At 35.8% G+C, this 26,910-nt stretch overlaps 1 protein-coding gene across 13 annotated transcripts in view; it reads right to left on the bottom strand.

The window, feature by feature from the left end:
* Positions 1-4,801: 4,801 nt before the first annotated feature.
* The window catches only part of Gpdh1 (Glycerol-3-phosphate dehydrogenase 1), a 57,835-nt gene continuing 35,726 nt past the window's right edge, over positions 4,802-26,910 (bottom strand). Inside the window, exons 3-13 of one of the 13 annotated variants that reach the window (XR_011398545.1) lie at positions 20,986-21,126; positions 20,245-20,386; positions 19,912-20,024; positions 19,614-19,721; positions 19,331-19,453; positions 18,558-18,664; positions 18,144-18,236; positions 14,413-14,492; positions 10,571-10,609; positions 9,316-9,355; positions 4,802-6,437 (exon numbers count right to left, since the gene is read on the bottom strand). Coding sequence is in view for 5 of the 13 variants with exons in the window: in XM_070121069.1 (XP_069977170.1) it covers positions 14,444-14,492; positions 18,144-18,236; positions 18,558-18,664; positions 19,331-19,453; positions 19,614-19,721; positions 19,912-20,024; positions 20,245-20,386; positions 20,986-21,126 (876 nt within the window). In the remaining 8 variants the exon portion in view is untranslated. Of the gene's footprint in view, positions 6,438-8,338; positions 9,356-10,559; positions 10,610-14,396; positions 14,493-16,364; positions 16,444-18,143; positions 18,237-18,557; positions 18,665-19,330; positions 19,454-19,613; positions 19,722-19,911; positions 20,025-20,244; positions 20,387-20,985; positions 21,127-26,910 lie in introns of all 13 variants that reach the window. The other 12 variants (XR_011398548.1, XR_011398547.1, XR_011398546.1 and 9 more) reach the window with 12 other exon arrangements.

The raw sequence follows: 26,910 nt of genomic DNA, 5'->3' as shown, positions 1-26,910 counted from the left end.
GTAAAGAGGGAGTGCAAATGAAGTAAATAGGAGATTAATAATGGAAAGATTTAAGGGTATAGGGTAATTGGACGGGATGGGTTGTATCTTTTGTTGGCAAAGCTATTGTAACATAGATTTAAGGAAAAACTGGCAAAAGAGCTGTTAAGAAATAATCAATGGCTAATACGGGTAGAGATGACTGTTAGAGAAGTAGTAGAAGTGTCTGGGAGATGAGATAAGGGGACTGGGGAAGGAGGGGAAGTATCAGGAAGAGCGTCCAATAAGCAGTCAAGGATCAATGGTAGTGGGTTCATATCATATGGGTTTTATCCTTAAATGAGAATTTTTTTTCCTTTGGTGTTATTTCACCTGTTCACCTATGCTGTTCATTATCTCCATATAATACAAGGATCCCTACTGGAATAAGTCTACATTTAATTAATTTAATTTCCTTTGTTTTCACTCCTTTTCCAACTAGAAGTGATATGCTACCCAAATGTACCAAGGTTACTCATTATGCTGCTTCCTTACGATTTTCCAAAATAATGTATAATAGATAAGGGTTCCAAGAAGATCCCTGATGGAATTTGACTATAGTTTGGAACCAAAATGTTTTTTTTTTAATATCTCATCAGAGTTCTAGCTTCATATATTCTCTTACTGTTGACATCCTTTTTGGGCACATGTTTTTTCCCTCATGTATTTCCATTAGCCTTCTGTAGATTGATAGAAACAATATAGTCCTCTTCTCTTCACTTCTTCTTCTCCATTAACTGTCTCAGAGTGAGAATTGCAACTGTAGTGCTTTTCCCTTCTTTAATCTGTTGACACTAGGAGTCCAAATATATTGATACTGTCCATTGTGGTCTTGCTGTATTAATTTTGGTGCTAGTAACTTACTAGACCTGCTTCACTTCAACTATTCAACCTGTATTATGTTTTGAATTATGAATGATATTACCATAATGGTAATAATGAAAATGAAAATGTAAATGATGATAATAAAGAAAATGATTTTTTCCCCAGAAAATTTAAAGAATGGTTATACAGGTGACATTAGATAGACCTGGCGACTCAGTGCATGAATTCAGTGCCATTGGTTAAAATCAAACTTGTAATTAGGTATTATTACAGAATTCCTCCATTACTGGAGATTTTTCCCTTGTTCTCAAATAAGCTTCAAGTCAAGAATGCCTACTTTTCCCCCCCAACCTCTTTCAAACTTCTGCTATATTACTTTGTTTTGGCTTGTTCACTTTATTCCTTCTTCTAGTATTACTCTTTCAATTGGAATATCATCTCTAGCTACCAATCTTGTATCTTTTTTGTTTATTGGATTTTCATAGTGATTTGCAAATTATGTCTAAATATAGTCCTTTTGTCTTTTCCATGTTTATGCAGATTCTAAACCCATTTCAAATAATTTAATCTTAGATACTATTTTTTACCTTGATATGCCAATGGTTTGGTTAGCCATCAAAAGTCATGTAGTATAATTGTAAATTATTATAGCAAAGGGTATGAATGTGTTCATAATCAGAACAAAATATGTTAGATTTCAATGGCCATACAGCATTATAAGGTAGTATTGAAGTGAAAAGTTTAAAAAGAGGGAGAGTAAATAGATTAGGGTAGCATTTAGTAGAAGGGGAAGGGGGTTCAGGATGAAGGGTGAATATATCAAATGGAGGATAATTATATATCTGAGAAAGAGCAAATTGTTATTGGAAAAAGTGGGGATTCTATGAGGATATCCAACTGGTTAGGGAGTTGGGGAAGAGAGGACAAGTTACAGTAAAGTGGGGGCAGGATAGCAGGAAGTATGGGGCTAAAAGAGGAACATTGCATGAGGAACATAAGAGGTGGGTTGGAGTGTGACATGAGATATGAATGCATGAGGCAAGTATAACTTATTCGTAGGTGTGCAAGAGCTGTTTCTTAGCATCTGTTCTGGTGTAATGGGGCTGACCAAGGAGGGATGGGTATTGATAGTTTGTAATTTATTTGTGGTCAGTCTTGACCAGAAAGATTGTCAGTGATTATGGTGGAAAGTCTTAAAGTGGGATTAGTGGTTGGTGACTGGAATATGTGAAAAAGAGGTTGATGGGTTGGGAATAAGTTAGCAGTGTGTGCCAAGGCTTGGCACGCTCATTGCCAGGGCTCATGACATGGCTTAGTATTCAGCAAAACATGACAAGGAACTTGCTTGACAGGTAGAATTAACGTGATGCATCATATAGAGAGAGTGGAGGTGGGGGTCTATACGTTAACAAGAAAAAAGGATGGTTAATGCTTAATAAACAAATAAATATGCTAAAGATCCAAGGTCTTATTGCACTATGGTAAAGTATAGTGGTAAAAAGGGTAAAAACGAGTTAACAATTAGGATAAAATATGTCTAATGTCAAAGGTTATAGTGTATTATAGGACTGTATGGTAGTGAAATTGATAAAGGAGAGCAAGTGAAGTAAAGCAGAGATAAGGGAAGATGGGGAAGTATCTGGAAGAATGTCAGGAGGGGAGGGATCTAGAGGACACTGTTGCAACAGAAGAGATTTCTTGAGTACCCAGGTGGGAGTGGTAAGATAATGGGGAACAAAGAGGGAATGGTGCTGAAGAGGATATGGCATGTTGGGAGAGTGGGAGAAAAGGGTTGGAGGAACTAGGGGAGGAGAAGGATTGATATCAGTAAAGATTTTGAATGTAGAAGGAATGGGAATAGAGGGATTGGAAGGCAGAAGAGGGAGTGGAGCGATTAGAGTATCTGGATTCAGAATAGAAAGAAATTTGACTAGGGGAGAGGGGGCATAGAGGTAGGATGGTTCAGGGTAGAGGGAAGAGATTTTGAGGAAGATGTTGAGATATCTTGAGAAGATGGTAGGGGAGCAGAGTGAAGGACACCTTTGGAATAGGTAGAGAAAAAAACCTCATCGCCATGCTTTCTGTCTGGTTTCATGCTGAATGAGTCTTAGTTTGAAACTGAGAACTGGTACCTCAGATTCAAGCTTGTAGGTAAGACAGCTCCTATAAAATACATTATGGGAGCCACCACAATTGGCACATGTACGTGAATGAGCAGAGCAATTTGAATGGTCATGACCAAGTTAAGCACGTAGGAGGGCAATGGGCTGTAGAGTGAGTGTGTTTGGCTGGGTTGCCAAAACACCAACATTTCTGACATTGATGAGGAGGGAGTTGATAAGGTCGGACATGATAGGACACTCCACTGATATAAACTTCATGGGGGAGGTCATGTTTATGGAAGCTATTAGTGTAGGATTTTTGCTGGCCTCTGGATGGAATAGTGTAGCATTGTACTGCCCTCGCATTATAGTCAACAAGACAGGTGAGCAGGTCATTTTCAGTCTGACCAGTCCTTGTTGTAGACAGGACAATCAGTTGGGGAGATGGAAACAGTTCTGGTAGAAGTATTAAGAGAGGAGTGAGGTTGGGCATTGAAAAGGTTTGCCAATGAGGTCGACCAGGGTAGAGCTTGGGACTCGGATGTAACTGTGACAAAGTGTAAATGATCAGATCGACTGTGAAAGGAAACTTTGCCTACTTGCTTTTAAGGTTGTCAGAGTTAGGGTTTGTAGGGGGAATCACAAAGAATCTATCCCACTTGGTTGGGCCAAAAAGGTTGTAGTGGTGGAAGCAGTAAAAGGATGAGGATGGGAGGAAGATGGGGTAGTTTAGAGTGAGGTAGTACTGTGCCGAGGATGGCAATATAGATGAAGAGAAGTAGTAAGGGAGGAGGGAGTACACAATGAAGAAGACTGTACATTAGGAGATAGAGTGGTTAATCTTGGGAGAGAGGAAGGAGTGCATTCTGAAGGTTGAGTAATGATTTGGATAGATAATTCATAATGGAGAGTTGTCAGTAAACATCTGGGAAAGAGTATTAGTATCATTGGTCAAGAGCCATGGTTGGGAAACCAATGAAATCAAATTTAGATAGGCTAATTGATGAAGGGGCAATAATGAGGGTAAAAAATCTTCATTTTTGGTCATGGTGAGCCTGAAATTAGTGGGAAAAAGAAACGGTCTACCCTTCAGGGTCCCCATATGGGTAAGGTATAGGGTATTATCCAAGGGAATACTGTACCCATGGCTTGCAGTGGTCATTCATAATTGTCACAAAGCCAGCCTTTCAACATGGCTCTCACACCTTAGGAAATGGATAGAAAAGGGAATGAAGAACAGAAGGAAAAGGGAAGCGAGAGAAAAAAGACCATGTAAATTTAATCGAGATGAGGGCTGCGGTTCAAGGTTCAAGGTTCGATCCCCTAACTTGGGCTTCATTCACAATCTCCTAAGCCCCCTGCACAAGAAATGGATTGGTAATCTTGAGGAAAGATACCAGATTCATTGGGTTTTGGGAAAGGTAATACTAGGGCTTCATGCTTAAATTTTGCTAAAAATTGCTGGTAGGAAGGACAAGGAGGTAAGTGGTAGGTGTCATAATGAGTACTGGGTGTTGTGGCATGACAAAAGCATAATGGATTTCAGATGAAAATGGGGGATTATAAGATTTTGTAGAGGACAGGAAGAAGGAGATGGGAGTGCACTCTTTGGCTGACCGTATGGAAGAGAAGTGAGGATATTGGCAAAAGCTACTACCGACCTGGCTCAAGTAGACATTTTGTAGCTACTTGGAGAGGATCAAAGATGAGGGTATTTTGGGTAAGGAGAGTGGGAGCAGGATGAGGGGTATGTTTGCTAAGCAGTTTACAGATCCACCACCATACTGCAGAAACTGGTGTAAAGGATGTTATGGAGGAAACATAATTTTGCCTTAATATGCTATTGAAACAATTAGTCTCAATTCATCATTTATTTATCAACTTTCTCCATTCCAGTAACATTTTTTGCATTTTAGAATAGTGCACCACTTACATTACACAAATGTAGTTGTAAAAACAACTGATAAAAATATTGTTTCTCTTTAGTTTAACTTTTCCTAAAGGATCAATTTCTAACAATGTTTATATAGCTAATTAATGTTAAGATATTAATCTCAAACTGCATATATTACATCTGTTTCTTTTATATACTTGTGTCTTCATAAACTAACGTTGTTCATAATAATCTAACTGAAAAAATGCTCAACAATTTTCAATACAAAATGAAGAACACAAACAAAGGTACCATACATTTAGAAATTGCACAACCTTCGATTTACACCAAAAGAAAAAAAGGAGAGAAAAAAATCAAACATAACAATGTAAGGAAATGAAACCAGACATATATAACTATTATGCATTCAGACCGCTTTTCCTTTCACTCACGGAAATCGTATGATATTCACCTCATACAATCTAATTTCAAAATATAGGTAATAATGGCACAACAATAGGTAGACTTCGGTAATCATGATGTGACTATTTATGTACATAACCTAAGTTACAACTGTTACCAACAATGGCAATCCAAAACTTTCACATTTCTTTTTCAGTCCAGTAGGTTGCGAGATGGTAAAAAGCCTTTATCTATTTACTGTAAATAAACATGAAAGATTCGTAAAGTGCTAGCTTTCCTCTGATCTACACTTACTACTTATGGTTCAAGCTGCTCAAAATGTGGAGACCAAAGGAAAATTATCTTGCCATGAAGTTAGCATGGCAATAACATTGCATTCATGCATTTAAGCTGGTCTACTAAACTTAATAACTGCACAGAATCAGGGTATTTCAGCTCTTTACATTTAGTTTTATTGGTAACTCACTTTCATTTATTTTTTTTTTACAATCAAAATGAGGTTTGTAGCACCAAAAGGGTGGGTTTGAACAGGAATTACTAAAAATAGTTGAGCATAAGTATATGGTAACTATGTAATAATGGTAACTGAGTATTCAGTGAATCTAGAAAGGAATATTTTCCTGATAATTCATGGTTTTCAGAACTAGCTTTACAAAAACAAAATTGTCTGAAAGATCTCTTACATAATAAAGACTTTTCTCATCTAATATTTCAAAAAAATATTTGAACATAATTCAGTACCAAACATAATAGTTAATGCCATTTAACACATCCCCAAAATGTTTCATATGTTTGCATTTCAAGGTCATATATCTAAACATCAGCATAAAGAAGGTGCAATAGACATTGGATCAGTCAATACTGCATAAAATCATAAAAAAAAAAAAAAAAAAAAAAAAATAATAATAATCATGAAAATTTTTCATCTATATTTTTTGGAATATATAAAAAAGTGCTCACACTCTACAGTTAATTGCTTGCATCTTCACATTAGCATCTGCTATCATTGTTTGTCAAAAAAAGGGAAAAAAGGATGTAATTCAGAAATTTTCACTTCAAGAATGTGCTTCAAATTTTCAGGAAGACTGGTGATGTAATATAGCAGAACTGGGATGGATGACCCTGCCTATGCTCAGTCTTGTCTTCATCAGTCGTGGTTGCCTGTGACAGTGGTGTGTTCCTTGTCGAATGTACACCTGTAAGGAAAGCCAGCATGTATTATTCATATGAGACAGATAAAGCTGAATAATATTCTTAACATGCATATTGTAATTATAAATGTTTGTATGTCTATACCCATTCTTTCTTCTCCTACAGTTTTGTCTGTAACATACATGAAAAAAGCTACAAACAAATATAATTATAAGGGAAAAATATATAAAATTCATGACCATTTTCACAAAGTGAAAACATTTTGTATGATCTATTTGCTGTAAAATCTAATCTTTCATTAACCCCTATGATCTGGATGATGGTGACATCACTGGTGACAGGATCTTGCCATCATAAGAATTTTGGCTTTAGGCCTGGGTGATGAGAATTCTTGGAGGGTGATAAGATTCAGTGGACATTTAGGGTGGTGCTTTTGCATTATTATGCTTGTGAAATGTACCATCTGCGAGCCAAGGCTGGAGGAGCGCCAGCTCTATGGAGGGTGCTATTTCCATGCTCAGGATCCTATTCCTGCAGTGCAAGTTGTATTACAGAAAAGTGAATATTATGGAGGGGACGGAATATTACTAATCATTATTATTATTGCACTGATTTATTGACTATTTAGAGATGATATGGTATCTATGCTAGGAAAATGGCAAAAAACAAACAAACTAAAAACACTTCTATAGATAATGAGAATATAACACTGAAAAAGGGAGGGATAAAGTGTTGTCCCCACATGTGTGTTCGTGTGAGCCCAGCCTACAAGCTGCACACATCAGAGTGGCCACTCAAATAAACCTAATACCTGTATTTTAGGTTATGTGCAAAAAGTGAAGCATCCAGATCCAAGGGGTTAACATCAGTCATTTCATAATATATTATAAGAAAGGTCTCATATAGTAATAGAAAATAGTAAAATCTACTCTACAGCTCAGGCAAAAATACAATAACACTATAACTAAGCATTGAAGAGAGAGTTCTCTCTAACATGAAAATGATATTACTTTAATTCACACAAAAACATCACAATTACATGCAATAAATATTGAAAACTTCATATTAATTTGAACTAATTTTGTAACTCTGGATGCATGCTTGTATTTCATAAACCTTTCATCCTCTTTTTTTATCTATATGACTTTCATCAGTCTTATCTACATCAATTTCTTACCAACCATCATCCTCTAGTTATAAAAAATATTTCAAACTGCCCTGAAAATCTACATCCTTGTAAAGGTCTTGACTATGTTTGCAATTTACTATTCTAGAAAGTGCACTACAAAATCGCTTGTGTGTGAGGTATACAAATTTTAAAAAGTTTTCTTGATCTTCCATGCTTCTCATGAGCCAGAGGTTTTAAAATTCTATCCAACAGTTATAACAAAATGTTGTTGGGTTTCCTAAGGAAGAAGCTATTTACAAGAATAAGGGTCTCAAAAATTACTTAAAAAAGTAAATGCCATTTACTAAATACTAACAAAAAATAAATCAAAATAACAAAAACCATACAAAAAGTTGTAACTCCACAATGTTCCGTCTTATTGATGATGATGATGACGACCTATTAGCAAAATAAAATATCTCATCATCAATAAGTGTACTGGTAACAATGTGCATAAGAGGTGAATTGTAATGGTAACAATGAGACACAGGACCAATCCTAAGTGAAAAGCTAGATAAATGACAGATATCCTTTCAAAAACATTTGATCCGATATAAGTAAATATCAAACTATGAAAAGCAACAAAGACAAACCAAGCAAAATGTGTATCTCACAAGAAAATATGCAACTTTAGAAGACTTTTACATATAGTATGTTCCCTTCCAAAACAAAGAAGGCTCTACAACTGAAGAACTTGCTGTCCCATGAAATGACCTTGCTTTGTCTCATGAAGCAGTGGACCACTTTCGAAACCACACAGTTTCCAGATATACAAACCTTAAAATATCCAAGTTTGAATGCATTTCACCTTTCCTTTTTTTTCTTTCCAATGCAAAAAGGCAACATATCTGAAGGATCTCAGTGCTATCTATGTTGAGGGTTCTGGGCTTCTCCACCACAACTAAAATAATTCATAACTGCCTTACTGCAGTCATGCATTAAGGGTATCAATTATGAGTTCTATCAATTAGTTAAATGCACTGTACTCAGACTAACTATTACAAAGTAACTAAATGTCATATATGGGGAATATTTTAATTTTTTACATTAAAAGATGAGAGAAATAATGCAAGCATGTAGAATATTTATTCTAACTAATCCTAGCTAGAAAAGTTATCTACTGTTAGAGTTTATAATCATTAAGGTCTAATACAATATGTGCTACAAATAATATTTTTATATCAGACATACCAACAAAGGAAAATTATGAAAATTGCTATGTAATACATGCCACTCTAAAATAAAGTAATTCTTGTTGATGAGACAGAAATATTATCATATCTTTATACAAACTGTGCTTAACCCAAGTGAATTTACCAGTACATAAACCATGAAATCATATCAATAAAACAATGCAAATATAGAACATAACTTTCATAATGACTAAACAATTACATAGCTAATATTTACCAAAATAGTAAACAAAGAGCAATTACAGACATATAAGTACCATAAATTGCATTGTAATAAGCATAATGAATGATCAACAAAATTCTAAGAGTACAGCATTTGAAACAAAGCTACTACTGATCTTGCAAGAGTAACGGACAAAAAGCAGAATGCATAAATTTTGCATTAAAATGCCTTGTACCACAAATTATTCAAATAGCAACAAAAGTGCTAATTCCAATCCTTATTTGGGTGATGAGTATAAAAATTATTGCTATCTTGGTATTAGTAACATTATACTTCTAGACATCTTAATGCAGTATATCCCATAACATGAAAAAAGAATGTTCAGGATCCCCACTTACCAAAAGTAGGTCGATGACTTAGAGCTTTGATTTAAAAGACCTTGAAAACAAAATGACCAATATGAAAATCAGATCTGTGACAGTGTGGAAAACATCAGATCAGTCAATAAAAACTTTACAATACACAGGATAACAAATACTCCAGTGATGATGACATGCTTCAGTGTTCTTTAAAGGTTATAATCCTTCCTTTTACAGTTAATTGCAGCTTAAATTTCATTTATTGTTAAACAGAGTGGATTGTAAGAATATTAGAACAAGTTGAACAAACAATCTAAAACACTTGACTCTAATCATCAACTCTCATTAACATATAAAATCACTTTGATGATTACTGATAATCACAACATGGTTAAAAACAGCATCAGTTTTTCTCTACCAAGTTGAGGAAATACCAAACAGGAAACGGTCAAGTAGAGAAGAAAAGGGTGAATTCTAACATAAAATCTTCACATCCTAATCTACGACTATTCGATCACAGCAATTTTGATATGAAGTCTGTTCTTCACAATTAAATACAGCAAAAAGCAAGGCATATAACTAGCCACACTGTACATCATATTTATAACAGGAAAAAATAATAAAGAAATGTGTAATACTTATTATTAGCATGTTTGTGAAGACAACAATCTGTAATGAATTTCATAAGCCATACTCTAAAATTCTGGTGGGCCTAACACTGGAAGGCATGCTTTGAAATGTAGATAATTCCCATGTACCAGGAACTAAGTCAGCCTAACAAAAACAACAAAAATGACTGCATCACTGCCACTGAAAGACAAGGTCAGTATTAGGGAAACAGTGACCAACATAATACGACCCTGGGTTTGTCTATTGCCATGCAGTGTTAAACAAATAACACATTGAGATCAGCCTCACTGTTTTTAAACTAACTGAATAGCCTATTCTAGGAAAGGAAAACTTTGGTTATGCAGAAAAATTCAAGGGAAGGAATAGTTTCACCTTAAAGAAATTTTGATATTCTATTTTAATTCTTAAACAAACTCATCACTCCACTTTTGTTATATTTGATGATAATATTCCACTGCATGCTTAACACAGTTATAGCTATGGTACGAACTGACAATGTATCTACAGTATATCATCAATGAGGAATATATCTCAGCATGCATTTGCTTTAGTGTGTTATTGAATATCTTGCAAATCAATAAACTACTTTGCCAGACAAAAAATTCTAAAAATTACAAAAACAGTTGCAAAAAAAAAAAGCATTATGAACAAACCCACTGCTCACTTGTTTGAAGATCACAACATATATTTTTTATTTTGTTTCCTGGGATGAAAGAGAAAGCTAGAGTTAATAGTAAACACTGATACAGCTTTACCATTATCTACGTGATGAAGAAAGGGATGGATAAATGGATAATATATATAAGAACAAATTAAAGGAAGAAAGATAGGAAGAAGGTAGAATATAAGAAAAAAGAAAAAGAACAATACCACATTAGGACCTCTGAAAAGCTAATATCACACTCCTGGTTCTATCCAATGGACATTATTACCTGTTTTCTAGCCAACTCAGCAGGACTGACAGTAATTCAGAAGGCATGTAATCGCCAGAAGGCATATAATCACTCACTCCCTCATTCTCTTGCTAACTCACACATTCTCTCTTGTTCTCTCTCTTGCTTGTATTTGTTCTCTTCCTTGCTCTTTATCGCTCTCTTTCTCTTACTTGTTCTCTCTCCATTTCTTGCTCTCACCCTCTTAGTCTTGTTCTCACTTTTGTTCTAATGGGCTCTCATTGCATTGATTGACTTATACTCTGCTAGACATATAAAATAATATTAGTTTTTAAAAATAAAGGGTTTATGGTACTCCATGAAGTTCAATAAATATCATATTGAAATTCTATCAGCCTTCAACTAAATACAAAGGAAGACACAACTTCATATTATTGCCTGTCTAGCCTATGATTACAAGTTTAGAATAGACACTTCAATACTACAGTAAATAAAGATGGGAGGGTCACCAAACCTTAAAGGTAAGTATTAACCCACAAATGACGGGTGTCCCACATATGAGACACCCAAAAAAATAAACATTGCCGGGTGTCCCGCCAGTGTGACACTGTATCGGGGCTTGCACACCGACGCAGCAGCGGGCTGCAATGGGTGGGTGGGCAGAGTCTGGGTCAACCCCGTCCGCCAATCTTTTATTTTTGGCTTCAAAATATACCGCCGTTAATGGGTTAACTGAACTTTATTTTTATTAACTTTCACATATTACTGTTTGTACCTAGTGATTCTTGAACAAATGGGTAAGGCAGCAGTAAAACATTCATTCAGGGTCTGTCAAGGTACCTTTATTGAGTAAAGGTGGAGGGACTTATTAGCAGCTCATTGCTATTTTAAGGATCCAAGATGGTGAAACAGCCACAGCGAAGATATTTAAGAAGAAAATTCTTCATGTAAGGTCTGCGGAGATCAGGATTAGGCAAACACTGTGGCACTCTGGAACTATTCATGTAAAGAACATCAAGGACATAAGCCTCATATATATATATATATATATATATATATATATATATATATATATATATATATATATATATATATATATATATATATTATCTCCCATTATCTCTCCTGTGGTTATGGTTAAATGGAACTGATTTATGGATCTAAAATGATTTATGAATCATATGGATTAAACCAAAACAAAAACTCAGGAGTCAGTAATCATTACCAGTTCATATTATATATAGTGTCTATACAATTGTTTCTAAGATACTATGATTCAATTTTCCTAAGATGTCTTCTATGACCACAAAAAATCTTTTAATTGTTATTGTTTGTTGAATAAGAATTAAACTACTGAGGTTATTGCAGTTTATCCTAGAATGAAAAAAAAAAAAAAAAAAAAAGTAAAGCATACAGCTACAATAAAGTTGTTGCTCCTCAAGGGGTAAGCTGATGGCGGTAAACTTCCAAAGGAAAGAACCAGGAATCTGTTCAGTCATGTTTCACCTAAATACAAAGTGACTGAATTACTACCGCACAAAGGTATATGATATAAAATTAAAGAAAAAGAAAAAGAAAAAATCTAATGGCTTTAACCAGATTTTGGAATCTATATCCAACAAAAACGAGATGTACCAATATAAAAGTGCATATACATACAGGAATAGTTCCTTAATAAATGTCAAAATCAATTACACTACACTATAGTTTGAGGGTACATGCTAGCTTGTTGACCTTAATGTTACTTTTCAAAAAGATAAATGTTGAACATTAGGAGTATTTGGCTAGTTTACTACACCTACAAGTTCCAACTTAATTTGTCCATAAAATATTACCTAAATTGTCAATACAGTGCAATCATAGTGACTGATACAACCGTGTGAAAACATGCATGAATAATAAAAGTTCTATTTCTATACTATAACTAAGTGGTAAAAAATAATGTGTATGTACAGGATTTAAAATAGCACGGTTTGCAAAATCTTCACTGTATACTCAAACAAATAATTCTGGAGTGGAATATTAAAATTGTAATGCATTTACACATGAATAATGAGAAAAATAAGACAAAAGAAAAATAATAAAAAGAAAAAATGTCAAGGGAAAAGGGGGTGGGGGAAATTATGAAGAAAAGGTAATAATTACCATATCTAAAATAGTTATTTCCAAGAATAACATTAAAACTGACAAACAATATCTGTTGCTTTTCCTACTATATGCATACTGTGAGACAATTGCAGATGCAGAAAGCATTATGAGACAATGTACAAAGCTTTAACAATTGCAGCCAACACCAATGGATATAGACATACCTGCAGGAAGGACAATACAAAAATAAGCATAATAAATACAGAACTACACAATATAAAGGATTTCATACACACATATACTGCATATATAAATATACGGAGATGAGTATAATCTAATGCACACAGCCCCAGATCATGAACTCCCAACATTCACAAACACACATTCAGTCACCCTTAAGTAGCCCTAATTAATTCCTATGGACTTATAAACAGTTTCTCTGCATCTTCCATTCTCTTCTTTTCTTACTCTTACACATAGGAAATGCTTGCTATACCTACTTGAAACTTCAAATGAAATTACCATACTGAGATATGACAGAATATTCTACCTTGCTGTTACATAATAGAATGAAAAAGAACAAGACAAAAAAAAGTTTACTGAACAATACTTGCACTAAATACTCAACTGAATTTAAATGTACCAACAAAATCAATTTGAACAAAATACATCACCTTTTAAAAATTCAACATGGATTTTTTTTTAGTCTCTACAATAATATTCAACTTATCAATATCTTCAACTACTGCCTAAATCCCTTTTACTAGTTAAGCTGAAATACTTAAAACCTTTTTCTATCATAATCCCTATTATCATAATTATAATTTTCTTACATATACATAAAATTTAATTTTCTAGAGTTTTGCTTATTTATATGCATCCAAGGGCAGCAATACATATTCACATAAATAATCAGCTTCATGAGAATTCTGGAACACTAATAAATACATCATGATTTCCTTTTTGAGTTTTCTTGTTCAGTTTCTCTGCTCCACAAAACAGGTGCTATTATATGTCTGTGCAGTTGTAGATAATACTACCTGTATAAACCAAACATATAAAATGGGAAAACAAATACCAAATCATAATGAAGACAATTATGAAAAAACAAGGAAAAAGACATAAAAATATATTCACCTCAAAGTAAAAATAAAATCTTAATAATGATTATGAACAAAGAAATAAATGAAAATAAATATATAGGTAAACACAGTAAACCTAAAAACTTCACTGAAAAAACAACCATCTGAGCAACTAACACCATTCATTTTTCACTATTCCCTGTAATACATATATCCACCAAAAGATTTTGCAAACACCTGCTATATCATTACTGCTGTACTGCTATGAAAAAGACATTACTCCTCTAGCAGAAAAGAAAATGTATAAAATCACAGACTACAAATGCATCATATGCTTACATTAACATTCAAGTTGAAATAAAATAAAATGTCATTACAAAAAACACTAACATCCATAAAAAAATTAATTCTCATTGTGCAAAGCTACCTATTATAATGCGTACCAGAAGTGGTTCCCAAAAGAGGCCTTCCCTCTTAACTCTCCATTCCAGGAGGATTCGAGATTTTAAAGCAGTTTGGTTCCCTAGTGGTGGAAAACACAGGAAGTCAGAGTAAAGAGAGTCAACAGGTATACAGCAGCTAGACAGAATTCAATAATCATGGAAAGCAGGGAGAGGTCATGATAAACTGTCACCTATATAATATCTAATTTTCTTACCACTGAAATACTTTCTACACAAGCATAATTTCAGGAACTCATTCATGAGAATGTTCACTGGATAAAATAATTTTGTTAGACATTTGTAGAAAACCACCTTTAGCTTTATGGAAAGCATGGCTAATGCAATCAACTCACTGTGGGTAATATTTCTTAATCAAATAATACTGACTGCATGGAAACCACAGGGCTTTTTTCCACACTCCATTCCACTAAACAAACACACCCTTTCCACTAAGCTTTGAATTTCATTACAGATTTTATAACCTTACCATTAAAATATCAACGTTAACCATAATTCCTACTAGTTATGAGAGGAAGTGTCTATAAATATTTATAAAACTTTGTCTGATAATTTATAAATTCCATGTGTAAAAATCTATTTCAGCATTGTTTTTAGCCATAACAAAAAGAGGATTAGCATAATGTAAATCAGATTCAGGAGAGTATAACAATAAATAATGTCTATCATGAGTAACTTCTGCGAGTATTAAGATATAATTTTAGAACAGCTAAGAAAATAATTGAATATAAACTTAATAAAATAAAGACTATTCCATCGGTAAGCCAAAGCAACATGCAAACAGGACAGAAAAACAAGATTCAATCATATCATCATATCCCTATCCAAAATTAACTGTCACTGGTTTAAATCCTACCTAGTCTTAGAATAAAAGTAATGTATATGCTTAGTGACTACAAGGCATTATCTTAGAAAATAAGAATAATCTTTATATTTCTAAATACCTAAAGTTACTTTTCATGGTACGAAAAAGAGTTAAAACTTAATAAAAACTCTAACAGTCAGTATATACATAATTTAAATATACACAAACATCACAAGATTTAATAATGTAGTTATCACATGTAGCATGTAAAATAAAATAACAGAATACATATAAATTTAAACTATTTCATATCCATTTCAAGACTATCTTGAAGTTTATGATTCTAGTAGAAAAAACATTTCAACAATTTCTAAGCGACAACATTGGCATGAACCATTGGAGATGGCATACAATATCTCTTGTGCCTATCTGGTAGCATACTTATTAGCTTACTGGCAGTATTTATTGCATCCGAGTAGTGATTATTCAAAAGAATAAATCTTTATTTCTTCATTATAGCCTGATATAGGATTTCCTAGTTAATGCTTAACATTAAAAGAGGCTATATTATGATATTTTGAAACTCATGAGGATGAATTGGTATGTGTATTTTTACCAGTACAAATTTGAACATTTTAATGGTTTAAATTTAATTCTCTACTGATGAATGGACCCATAAGATACTAAGTCATAAATCCTGCTCTTCATTCCAGTATCTGTATAGACACTCAAGTACCTCATTGTTATCAAAAAATGTGTAAGTATATCATATTATCCAACAATGTTATTGTTGGAGGTCCTGGGCCACTTCATAGCTATTGTTAGGATCCTGATGTTGTGTGTTGTTTACTGTATGAGCTCCTTAGGGATGCAAGTAATAGTGAAAGGAGACTGGCATTTCGGGCAGGTGTCTGTGCATGTGCTGAGTGAGGGGAGATTTTCATAAAAGTTTGGGCTTGTGTGGGATAAGTCTTGTTTGGTAAAGTGCTTGTGTGTGAGTTTGTAGATGGAAATGCAATATTGGATATGCTGTATAGCACCTTTGTGATGTCTGTACTAAATGGCATGGTGCCAGCAGATGTGCAAGACAAATAGTGGCATGGGTGTAATATGGCTATGAACTACATACCTATAATATGAAGGTTTTGTTGTAGCTACTCATCATATGCAAGTGGTCCATTCTTCTTCATGAGACACTACTGGCCATTCTGTATGTGATTGTATATGTCACAGTTTGTGAAGTAGTGTTTCAAATATTACTGAAGCCCATCAAGGCAGTATTACTGTTTTTTTTTGTTTTTGTCAGTTGAAAATGGTACCTTGTGAGAGCTTGTGAGCATGATGTCTGTTAAGTATGGGATGAATAACATGGAAGTGTTGTATATTAAAAAGAACCTCTGTTTTGTGTTTGCGTGTTGTTTGGCATGGTGGCTGGGAAGTGTTGGCACTCCTTTGAGTAACTGGTTAATAGTGTCATTGTGGATTTTGAACATGTAACATTAAGTATGCTGTGGGTGAGGCATTGTGCATATGTGTTTAAATGTAATGTTATGCTTGTGTTAGGAATGTGCCCACATTATCGAGAACTGAAGCTATTGTAATATCTATATGTTAGGTAGTGGTGCTGGTAAATGTATATACTGAAAAGGGTACTACATTAGATTTTGTTCATTGTTTATGACAACTTGACCTTGTTGTGAATAGGCCTGCATTTCCTATTGCTGTACAGAGTTGTGTTATTTTTTTGTACATGAGGAGGAGTCTATTGTTCTTATGTTGGGTCTGCATAAAATAATTTTGACAGTTTCCCAGATGATGAGTATTTTGCAATGTTGGTATGAGAAATTTGCAATGTCTGTAAGTGTAGGAATGTCATTGTCATGCTAACTGAAGTCCATAAAGTGTTTACCCGAGATGCTGTCAGGTCCCTTGGCAAATAAGTTTAGTTGTTTTATGGGCTGAGGTCTCAAAAGTGTCTTCCAGTTTCTACCTATGCACATTTCCTAATTTGTATGGTTATGGTTATAACCATAAAAGACCTATTAGCTCATAGAGTTCAGGTGTGTGATAGTCTCAGTTAAAAGTTTAACTACAAATATATCAAAATCAGATGGAAAATTATTCAAATCCATAACAAAACTTCGAACTTCAAAAGATAAGATAATCTACTTCTTCACCTATTTAAAAGAACATACTTATTGCATGACACTAGATAGTACTACCAGGTCAGGAAAGGGGAAAATATGATATTCAACGTGTGCATATTATTCCTTTTATGAAAAGAGTATATGGAAAATATTACCTGCCATCTTTAAATTAAAAACATTTAAAAATGAAGTCTACATTAAATGAAATTCAACTGAAGTAACACTTCAATAAAGGGAAAGCTGTTGCAAACATGGGCAGTCCCCAGTGAAACAGTTCACTGGAACAAGAAACAATTCATAATGCAGCAAAATCTTAGCAATTCTTTATTCTATATACTGCATAATGCTTGCTCAAAACATGTCAACTTAACTTTCATATGCATATAAAAGTACCCTTATCACTGCTAATCTTGTATGGATTTCACTGACAAATGCAGGGTAAGTGTAAGTAAGAACAACTTCACAAGAGATGTAATTAATGCACCCTCGTGCCATATCTTCATCGGTATTACATAATTACATAATCCTGATGAAGATACAACACTGAAATGTATTCATTACTTTACCTGCTTTGTGGAGTTACTTGTTCCCATTTATACCATTCCTCCAAATGCTAATATTCTTTTCCATCTTGCTGCATCTTAAAATTGAAAGGTCTGAATACTTCAAAAGGTAATCAAATAAAAATAAAAGCATGTCACAAATCCAACTACACAACTGATAAAAAGATATGAAAGAAAGATAACAAGAAAATGGCTTACATGTGTTCTGGATGGTTCCTGATGCAGTTTACCATATCTGCTGGGGGAATTTCGCCCTTGCAAATACGATGTATGGAGGAGAAAAGTGGAAACCTGTAGGATGTTGCATAGTATCAATAGACAAATACAAAGATAAAGGAAATCAGAATTAATACTGAGGAGTCCAAGAACTATGTAATATGTCCATGAAAAATTGCAAAACAAAAGATAAACTATATAATCACTATTTCAGAAAGGCTCAAATATATGATGTTCAAGGACAACAAAATCTTTAATCAGCCTCAGTAATAATGGTATACATCAATGTCTAAGGAATCTATGAAAGTTCTGAAGCAAGCAGCGTTTAACAATAAATTTTTAAATTTTACTGATTTATACTACAGTTATTTCTGGAACACCAAAGTTCAGCTTTACCGATCTTCCATCCCCTTGTTCTTAAGCATGTAATTTACTTCTTCAGCAGTCTGTGGTCCCTGTAGCTTCTGGCCATTCAGCATCTCCTTTTCCAGCTCTTCGATTGTCTGAAATTTTAATGCAGTGAGAGTGATCTTAGAAAAGAATGAAACAAAGAATTGTTGGAAATCTATATTTCTTGCATTCTTTTCTATGGCAGGCTGACATAATTTCTTGTAACAAATTTAACAGCTTTAGTCATAATGTATGTAATAAGAAAAAATAAGCCCTGTCTAATATAAAAGACTGCATTCACATAACCTATACTGCATGGTATCAGATCCAAAGGTATTGAAAGTGCTAAAATGAACTATGAAATCTTTTCTTATGACTTAAGGGTTAGGATTCCTACAAATAACATTCACAAAATGTTTAGAAAAAAAGTTAACTGATCATCAGTGCCCTATAATACATAAATATCCTTCTTAATATTTGTATTTACCAAAAAAAGTTTGTTGGTTCATCTTTGTTACTTTCAGAACAATTTTTTGCCATTAGGTTAATTCTGATGATCAAAATTAAAATATAGAGAAAAAATAAAACATCATCATCTACCTTAACAAAATATTCATGTTGTTTTCAACAACAACAATCAATCCATATGTAATTACCTAAAATATGAATGAATGCATGATGAAATAACAAACAACAGAAGTGAATATTCAGTATCCAGTAATGACACATCAATGGGTAACAAACAACAGTCCTACAAGTGAACTTATGTAAAAAATTACCTTTCCAGTCTTAACAAAAGCCTCTGCTACTCTCCTGTTCCTGCCACCATAGCAGGTTGTGATAAGATCAGCCACTCCACAACTTTCAAAGAAAGTGCCTAGTTTAGAACCTGGATAAAATACCTGTTATAAAAGAGACAGAACATTAGACACTATACTTCTCATCAGAAATACTTTACACAAATGCTTTGCAACTGTATATCTTAGTACAAAAGTAATTACAATTGTATGAATCTAAGCTATCATGTAAAAGTATACTTATTATTATACTTTTCAGACTTACTTCACAAAATTTGATCATTTCCATAAGGCCTAATCTAATCACAGCTGCCTTTGTGTTGTCACCAAAGCCAAGACCATCAATAAATCCAGCACCAGTGGCAACAATATTCTGAAAGAGAAGTCCATTATATTCTTAGTCAAAAGGCAAAGATGATAGCATGTCTGAAAGGCAATCAAGTGACCACATACTGAAATTTTATCACTTACGCTCATACGCTTGAAAACACTTCTGTTTTTCTCTGGTCAGTGGAAGTATATGGATTCTTAGAAAAAGAAATGCCACTATAATAAATACCAACCTTCAGAGCCCCACATACTTCAACGGCTTCAACATCATCAACAACAACAACTCTGAAGTAATCTGTCTGGATAAGGTCCCTGTACATCCGGCCTACTGTAGGGTCGCGACAACCTGTCAGAAAAGGGGAAGAGGAACACAAGTTTTAGCTTTTGGGAGAGTTGTCCTATGTACTACATGAATCATTTAACTATTACGTGTATGGAATTAACCATCAGAATGGAATTGAGAAATACATGATCTTAATTACTTTTGCAATGTGATGCAAACACATAGCAATGAACCATTAATTTCACCTGTAAAATGCAAAGGATCATGAGAACAAATTCCTTACCTATGGTCGTTTCACAAAACTTTTCATCTGCTACTTCTCCTGCAAGGTTGGCTCCCATAAGGACTGACATTGGAACATGTACGAAATCACAGATGATTTTAGAGATGAGGGCAATACCACCACCTTCTGCTATGTCAAAACCCTATAGAATGAAAGCAATAAGAAAAAAATGAAAATAAAAATGAAAACTGGGAAAATTCGAAATTCAACATGTATAACTGTCAGTTCTTTGAAGTATTTAGATTCATAATTTTACAGATACTGTAGCAATTTACATAAAAAAACATTCTTGAACAAAAATGTCAAAGTCTCCCTGATTTGTACAAAATCTACAAAAACCTTTCATGCAATACATACGACTTTTAAGAGTATGCCCTAAAATTGGATCATTTTCTATGAAAGTTATATTGACAGGGATAACTTCTAGTTTCTAATCAGACCTTCTATATTTTTTTCCTTTCACTAAATTTAGCTGTGCATCAGGACAGATTTCATTCTCTTATAATCATGCTACTCTGCACATTAAATAGGGGTCAAATAGAAGCCTGTATACACAAGTAACTGCCCTAGCTATTTCCCAGAAAGAAAACACAATAACTAAGTTTTCCTAAAGCATACAAATATTTAATACCACACCACTAATTAAACTATTCATTAACTCTAAAATCTTCACATACTAGCCTCTACCCATTCATCACAGACTAGGAGGGGACAACACACTTACAGACAATGACCACTGACCTTAATAAGCGAGATGCCGACGGCAGTGGGTTTGAGCTGACCCACCAGCGGCTTGCAGATGTTCTTGATGAACTGATGTGGTATGACGAACACAAGGACATCTGCATCCTTAGCTGCTTCCAGGACATCTGGCACAGCTATCTGGAGGAAGGAAAGGGAACTTCGAATTATGCTGTCCAAGCAAAATCCATTCATCAGATGCAAGTCACAGAAGAGTCAGAGAGACAGTGGTGTAGCTGGGGTAAGGGGGGGGGATTATTAAAACCCTAGGGACCCTCAAGTGACACATATGAATGGCGTACATCAAATGACCTAACCTTGCTACGAAAGTGCAGCGAAAAACTGTTGCTGGTGGAATACAGCATGCGTGGAAAGGAGGGAAGGAGGGGAGGGAGAGGAAGGGAGAAGAAGGAGAGGTGGAGGGAGATGAAGGGAGAAGAAGGAGAGGTGGAGGGAGATGAAGGGAGAAGAGGGAGAAGAGGGAGAGGGAGAGGGAGAGGGAGAGGGAGAGGGAGAGGGAGAGGGAGAGAGAGAGAGAGAGAGAGAGAGAGAGAGAGAGAGAGAGAGAGAGAGAGAGAGAGAGAGAGAGAGAGAGAGAGAGAGAGAGAGAGGGAGGGAGGGAGGGAGGGAGGGAGGGAGGGAGGGAGAGAGAGAGAGAGAGAGAGAGAGAGAGAGAGAGAGAGAGAGAGAGAGAGAGAGAGAGAGAGAGAGAGAGAGAGAGAGAGAGGGGGGGGGAGAGAGAGAGGGGGGGGAGAGAGAGGGGGGGAGAGAGAGGGGGGGAGAGAGAGGGACGGAGGGAGGGAGAGGGAGAGGGAGAGAGAGAGGGAGAGAGAGAGAGAGAGTGTGTGGCAGGATGAGATGACCACACGGTAAATATCTGCGAGAGTACTATAACCCACCTAAAAAAAATAGAGAAAAAAAGAAAGAAAGAAAGAAAAAAAAAACATAACCCTCGTCTTATAAAAATGTAGGCCACACCAGCACCGAAACTCGACCATGTCCCCATCTCCCCGACGCGGCACAAAAAACAAAAACAAACAAGGCGGCCCCAACACCCTTCACCACACTTTTCTCTGCAATTATGGCCAACTTCTGTGGGCTCTGCGCCGCGGCTGACAACAAGAGGCCGACTTATTTACTGAGTGAGAACGACGATACATACAGGGCTAGAGGAAAGATAATGATGATGATATTGATGATGATGATGATATTGATGTTGATGATGATATTGATGTTGATGTTGATGATGATGATGATATTGATGATGACGATAATGATATGGGTGATGAGTGTTGATGATAATGATATGGGTGATGAGTGTTGATGATAATGATATGGATGATGAGTGTTGATAATGATAATAGTGTTAATAATGACGATGATGATGAACGACGGTGTGGGAACTGTTTGGTGGCAGTGGCGGTGGCAGCATCAAATTTATATTTCCTTTTATTAAAGCTTAGCAGACTAGTTGGGTACGCAGTACCACCCGTCACATAAATTTCTGATAAAAGAGTACACACTGGCATAATCTTAATTCCCGCGAGATAACACATGGATACCTTCTATTTCTGACTTTGATAAAACACACACATTTATATATATATATATATATATATATATATATATATATATATATATATATATATTATATATATATATTATATATACACATATTTGTGTGTGTGTGTGTGTGTGTGTGTGTGTGTGTGTGTGTGTGTGTGTGTGTGTGTGTGTGTGTGTGTGTGTGTGTGTGTGTGTGTGTGCGCGCGCGCGCGCGTACATGCATACAATACATACACATACACAAAGACATACATATATAAATACATACACACACACACACACACACAAATATATGTGTATATATAATATATATATATATATATATATATATATATATATATATATATATGAGAGAGAGAGAGAGAAGGGAGGGACCAAGAGAGAAAGATGGAGAGAAATTAAGAGAAAAAAAAAACAAGTGATAAACGGCAAAAAAACATACGAACCCTTCCCCCAACCCCCCACCACCCAACTGACCATCCACCCTCGAAACAACCCGAACAAAACACACCGACAACGACATCAACAAAACCCGCCAAAAGTGAGGCGAGGCGGCGACGGAATCCAACGCATCGGGACCCACCACGTGACGTAGAGAACAGCGATAACACACGCCTAGGGATGTTCCTTCGCTGATAAAAAGTAAGTTCTTCCCGAGTGCCTTCTACCCCCCGCTCTCCCCTCCCCCTCCCTCCCTCCCATATCGGTACGAATAGGAGAGGAAGTAGGAAAGAAAAGGGAAGGGGAAAAGGAGAGGATAAATGAAGTGATAAAAGTAATTCAATAATGGAGGGTCGCATGAAGAAGCTGAGATGGAGAAGAAGGGAAGCGGAGAAGAGAAGTGAGGAAGGAGAGAAAGGAGCGAAGATAAAACGAAGAAAAAATGAGATGCAGATAAAAGAGAGAGAGAGTGGGTGATAGAGACAGAGTAATGGAAATGGAGAGACAGATAGACACGGGGGGATAGATAAGTCAATTAAAGAGAGTAAAGGAGACAGAGAAAGGAAAGGAAAGGAAAGAGAGCGAGAGAGAAAGAAAGAAAGAGAGAAAGAAATAGAGAGAATGAGAAAGATAGAGAGAAAGAGACCGACAGACAAACATACAGACAAAGACAAACATCAAATCATACCAACACACACCGGATCGGAACTCAAGCCAACCCACCACCGAATCCCCATCATCGCTTTCGCCCAAAGTAAAAAAAACTAAAAATATCCAAAACAAAGCCAGAAAGCCACCAAGTCCTTCCTTGAGCAGAAACCGCAGGCCAATCTTCCATAGCCAGAGCCACGGGTCGCAAGTGATGCGTGGAGCACAGGCAACGGGGACACCGCAGCTTTTTAAACTTCACGGTCACTGGCGGGTATAATGGTCGCGACAAAAAAAAAGAAAAAAATATGGCGATCTCACCGATAATAATGAAGATAACGAGGCTATTTGTATTAAGAACAAGGACATGGATATCGTCTAGAAATGTAAAGGTAATACAAACAAGAGGGATAACGATATTAAACACAAGAAGAATGATATTAAAACCAGAACTATAACCTCAATATCAATAGCAATAACACATACCCACAGACGGCATGACTTTAGGAGCTAACAAAACCATTAAAAATCAAAGAAAGAAAGAAAGAAAGAAAGAAAGAAGAAAAAACAAGTGACCTGCATTCTTGTCTGGCCCAGAAGCTTAAACGACCTCTTTACAATCTTGCATCTATCACATCTATCACTACTGCTTCAGCGTATTCCCTGCTCCATTTTCTTAAATCTCTCTTGAAACAAACGATGCATGTCTTATAGGAAAACGAGGAGTAGATATATAAGAAGAAGGAAGAAGGGAAAATGGAAGAAAAATAGTGAAAAGGAGATGTCAGAAGGCGGAGGGGGAAAGTGCAAGGAATAAAAGTGGAGGAGAAATATGAGAAGGAGGAGGGGAAAGTGTAAGGAAAAAAGTGGAGGAGAGACGTGAGATACGTAGAAGGGAGGGAGAAGTGGAAGGACACAACTGGAGAGAAATGTGAAGAAACGATCAGGAAAATTGCGAATAGAAGGAGAAAGATGAAGGAATGAAGAAAAGGTAGAAACAATAATACGAAGAGAAGGTGGAGGAAGGGCGGGAACCCGAGGGCACGAAAGAGGAAGAGAAGAAAAATGAAACAGTAAAGAAAGAGAAGAAAAGGGGAAGAGAAGAAAGTTGAAGCAGTAAAAAGGGAGAGAGAGAGAGAGAGAGAGAGAGAGAGAGAGAGAGAGAGAGAGAGAGAGAGAGAGAGAGAGAGAGAGAGAGAGAGAGAGAGAGAGAGAGAGAAGAGAGAAGAGAGAGATAGGCAGAGAGAGAGAGAGAGAGAGAGAGAGAGAGAGAGAGAGAGAGAGAGAGAGAGAGAGAAAGAGAAAGAGAAAGAGAAAGAGAAAGAGAAAGAGAAAGAGAAAGAGAAAGAGAAAGAGAAAGAGAAAGAAAGAGAAAGAGAAAGAGAATGAAAGAACAAAAGCAAGGAATAGTATCCCGCCATTAATATCTCGAGTCACACTTTTTCCCAACAAGAGCAAAACAAGAACAATCCCCAGAATATATTATGAGGTGGCCATGAGGTGGCATACTTCATCTCGAAAGAAATTGTTTTTATCGGTGTTTTTCGCTCCACTCGCTTCTCGGAAGCAAGTGCAGTAATTTTTTTCTTTTACGAACAACATTACCACCATCATCACCATGAACAGAGCAAAGCCTCCCATGAACAATTTACCCACAAGATTCCACCAACAATCCACCATTAACATTTTATTTTCGCAACCCTCCTAGCACACAGGGTCAAACCGACAAACCGGGGAATATAACAAATAAAATTCCGCCACACCCAACGCCCTCTGATAAAATCACACTTGTTTACAATTTTGAATCCTAACCGTCCATTAACCAAGCGTGGAGAGACGGTTTGAAATTCATCATCCGAGCTAACTTCCCGCTGAAGCCAAATATAAATCATAAATTCCCTATTGTAGTTGAAGCGGAATTAATTTTCTGAATCGATTCCCTTAGCGGATTAGAAATTGGAATTCGTGATAAAGAAAATCAAATTTTGGAGAAAAAAACAAACAAACTGGAAAAGCAAGGGAGGATAATTATAAAGAACAACTTATGAATCGTAAAAGCTAATAAAAATCATATATGCAATTATTCACAAACAATGCTTACATTCGAAATAAAAAAGGGTTCAAAAGGAATAGGATATTCAAAGAACAAAAAGGAAACTTGAACGGCTTCCATGCTTCATCGACCTCTTCCTTTCTCTCTCTTTATCTCCCTCCCTCTTCCTCTCTTTTTCTCCCTCTTACTCTTTTTCTTCCACTCACTTTCTCTCTTTTTCTCCCTCTCTCTCTCTTTCTTCCTTTCCCTTTCTCTCTTTCTTCCTCTCCCTTTCTCTCTTTCTTCCTCCCCTTTTTCTCTTTCTTCCTCTCCCTTTTTCTCTTACTTCCTCTCCCTTTTTCTCTTTCTTCCTTTCCTTTTATCTCCCTTTCCCTGTTTTGTACTGAAAGTTTCCTCTCTCTTCTTTTTTCATAATGTTAAATCCTTGTTTTTCCTTTATATCCTGAGAAGCTGGAATATTATCTTAATTCATTCTATTCTTTTCACTTGTGAATATATAACCATATTCCGTATTTTCATTTTGCGCGTGTGATTTATCTCAGCTGTTTGATTCTCCACCATACATTTTTCTTTATTTTCCATTAAAAGAAGAAAAAAAAAACATATTACAAATCCACACCATTATGGCCAAACACACGTCTTAAGTGGCAAAGTAATTCACCTTATCGATAAGATAAAATCAATTCGCCCTTATCTTTCTATTCCTCTTAATAAACTCTCAGCGACATATCAGATAAGAAGTCCATAGGTTAATGTACTTTTCCTTGGAGGAGGGAGGGGGAGAGAGGCGGGAAAAGGGAAAACGAGAAAGGCGCCAACGACACCGTACCCAACGACCCCCGCCGCAGACTTTTTCTCTTGAATGACCCGCGAAAAAATGGCGGTTTTGTGTGGACTCGATCTTTTCTTCTCTGGCGCGTCAGGCAGAAATTTGCATAGGGTGGATTTCATATCTTTAATCAATTGAATTACGTTTCTTAAAAGTATTGTCATATGCGTGTGTGTGCAAAATTTAAGAGCACGCGCGAGACCTTATACGAGTTTAATGTTATTTTAGCATCACTGCGGGATTACGCAAGCCTCTCTGCCATTATACAGCACAAACTATATTTGGAGGGAGGGAGGGAGGGAGGGAGGGAGAGGGAGAGGGAGAGGGAGAGGGAGAGAGGGAGAGAGAGAGGGAGAGAGAGAGGGAGAGAGAGAGGGAGAGAGGGAGA

Source organism: Penaeus vannamei, chromosome 4 (assembly GCF_042767895.1).
Source record: "Penaeus vannamei isolate JL-2024 chromosome 4, ASM4276789v1, whole genome shotgun sequence".
Lineage (NCBI taxonomy): Eukaryota > Metazoa > Arthropoda > Malacostraca > Decapoda > Penaeidae > Penaeus > Penaeus vannamei.
The sequence above is the reverse complement of the archived record's forward strand: the minus strand, read 5'-3'. Positions and strand labels throughout refer to the sequence as shown.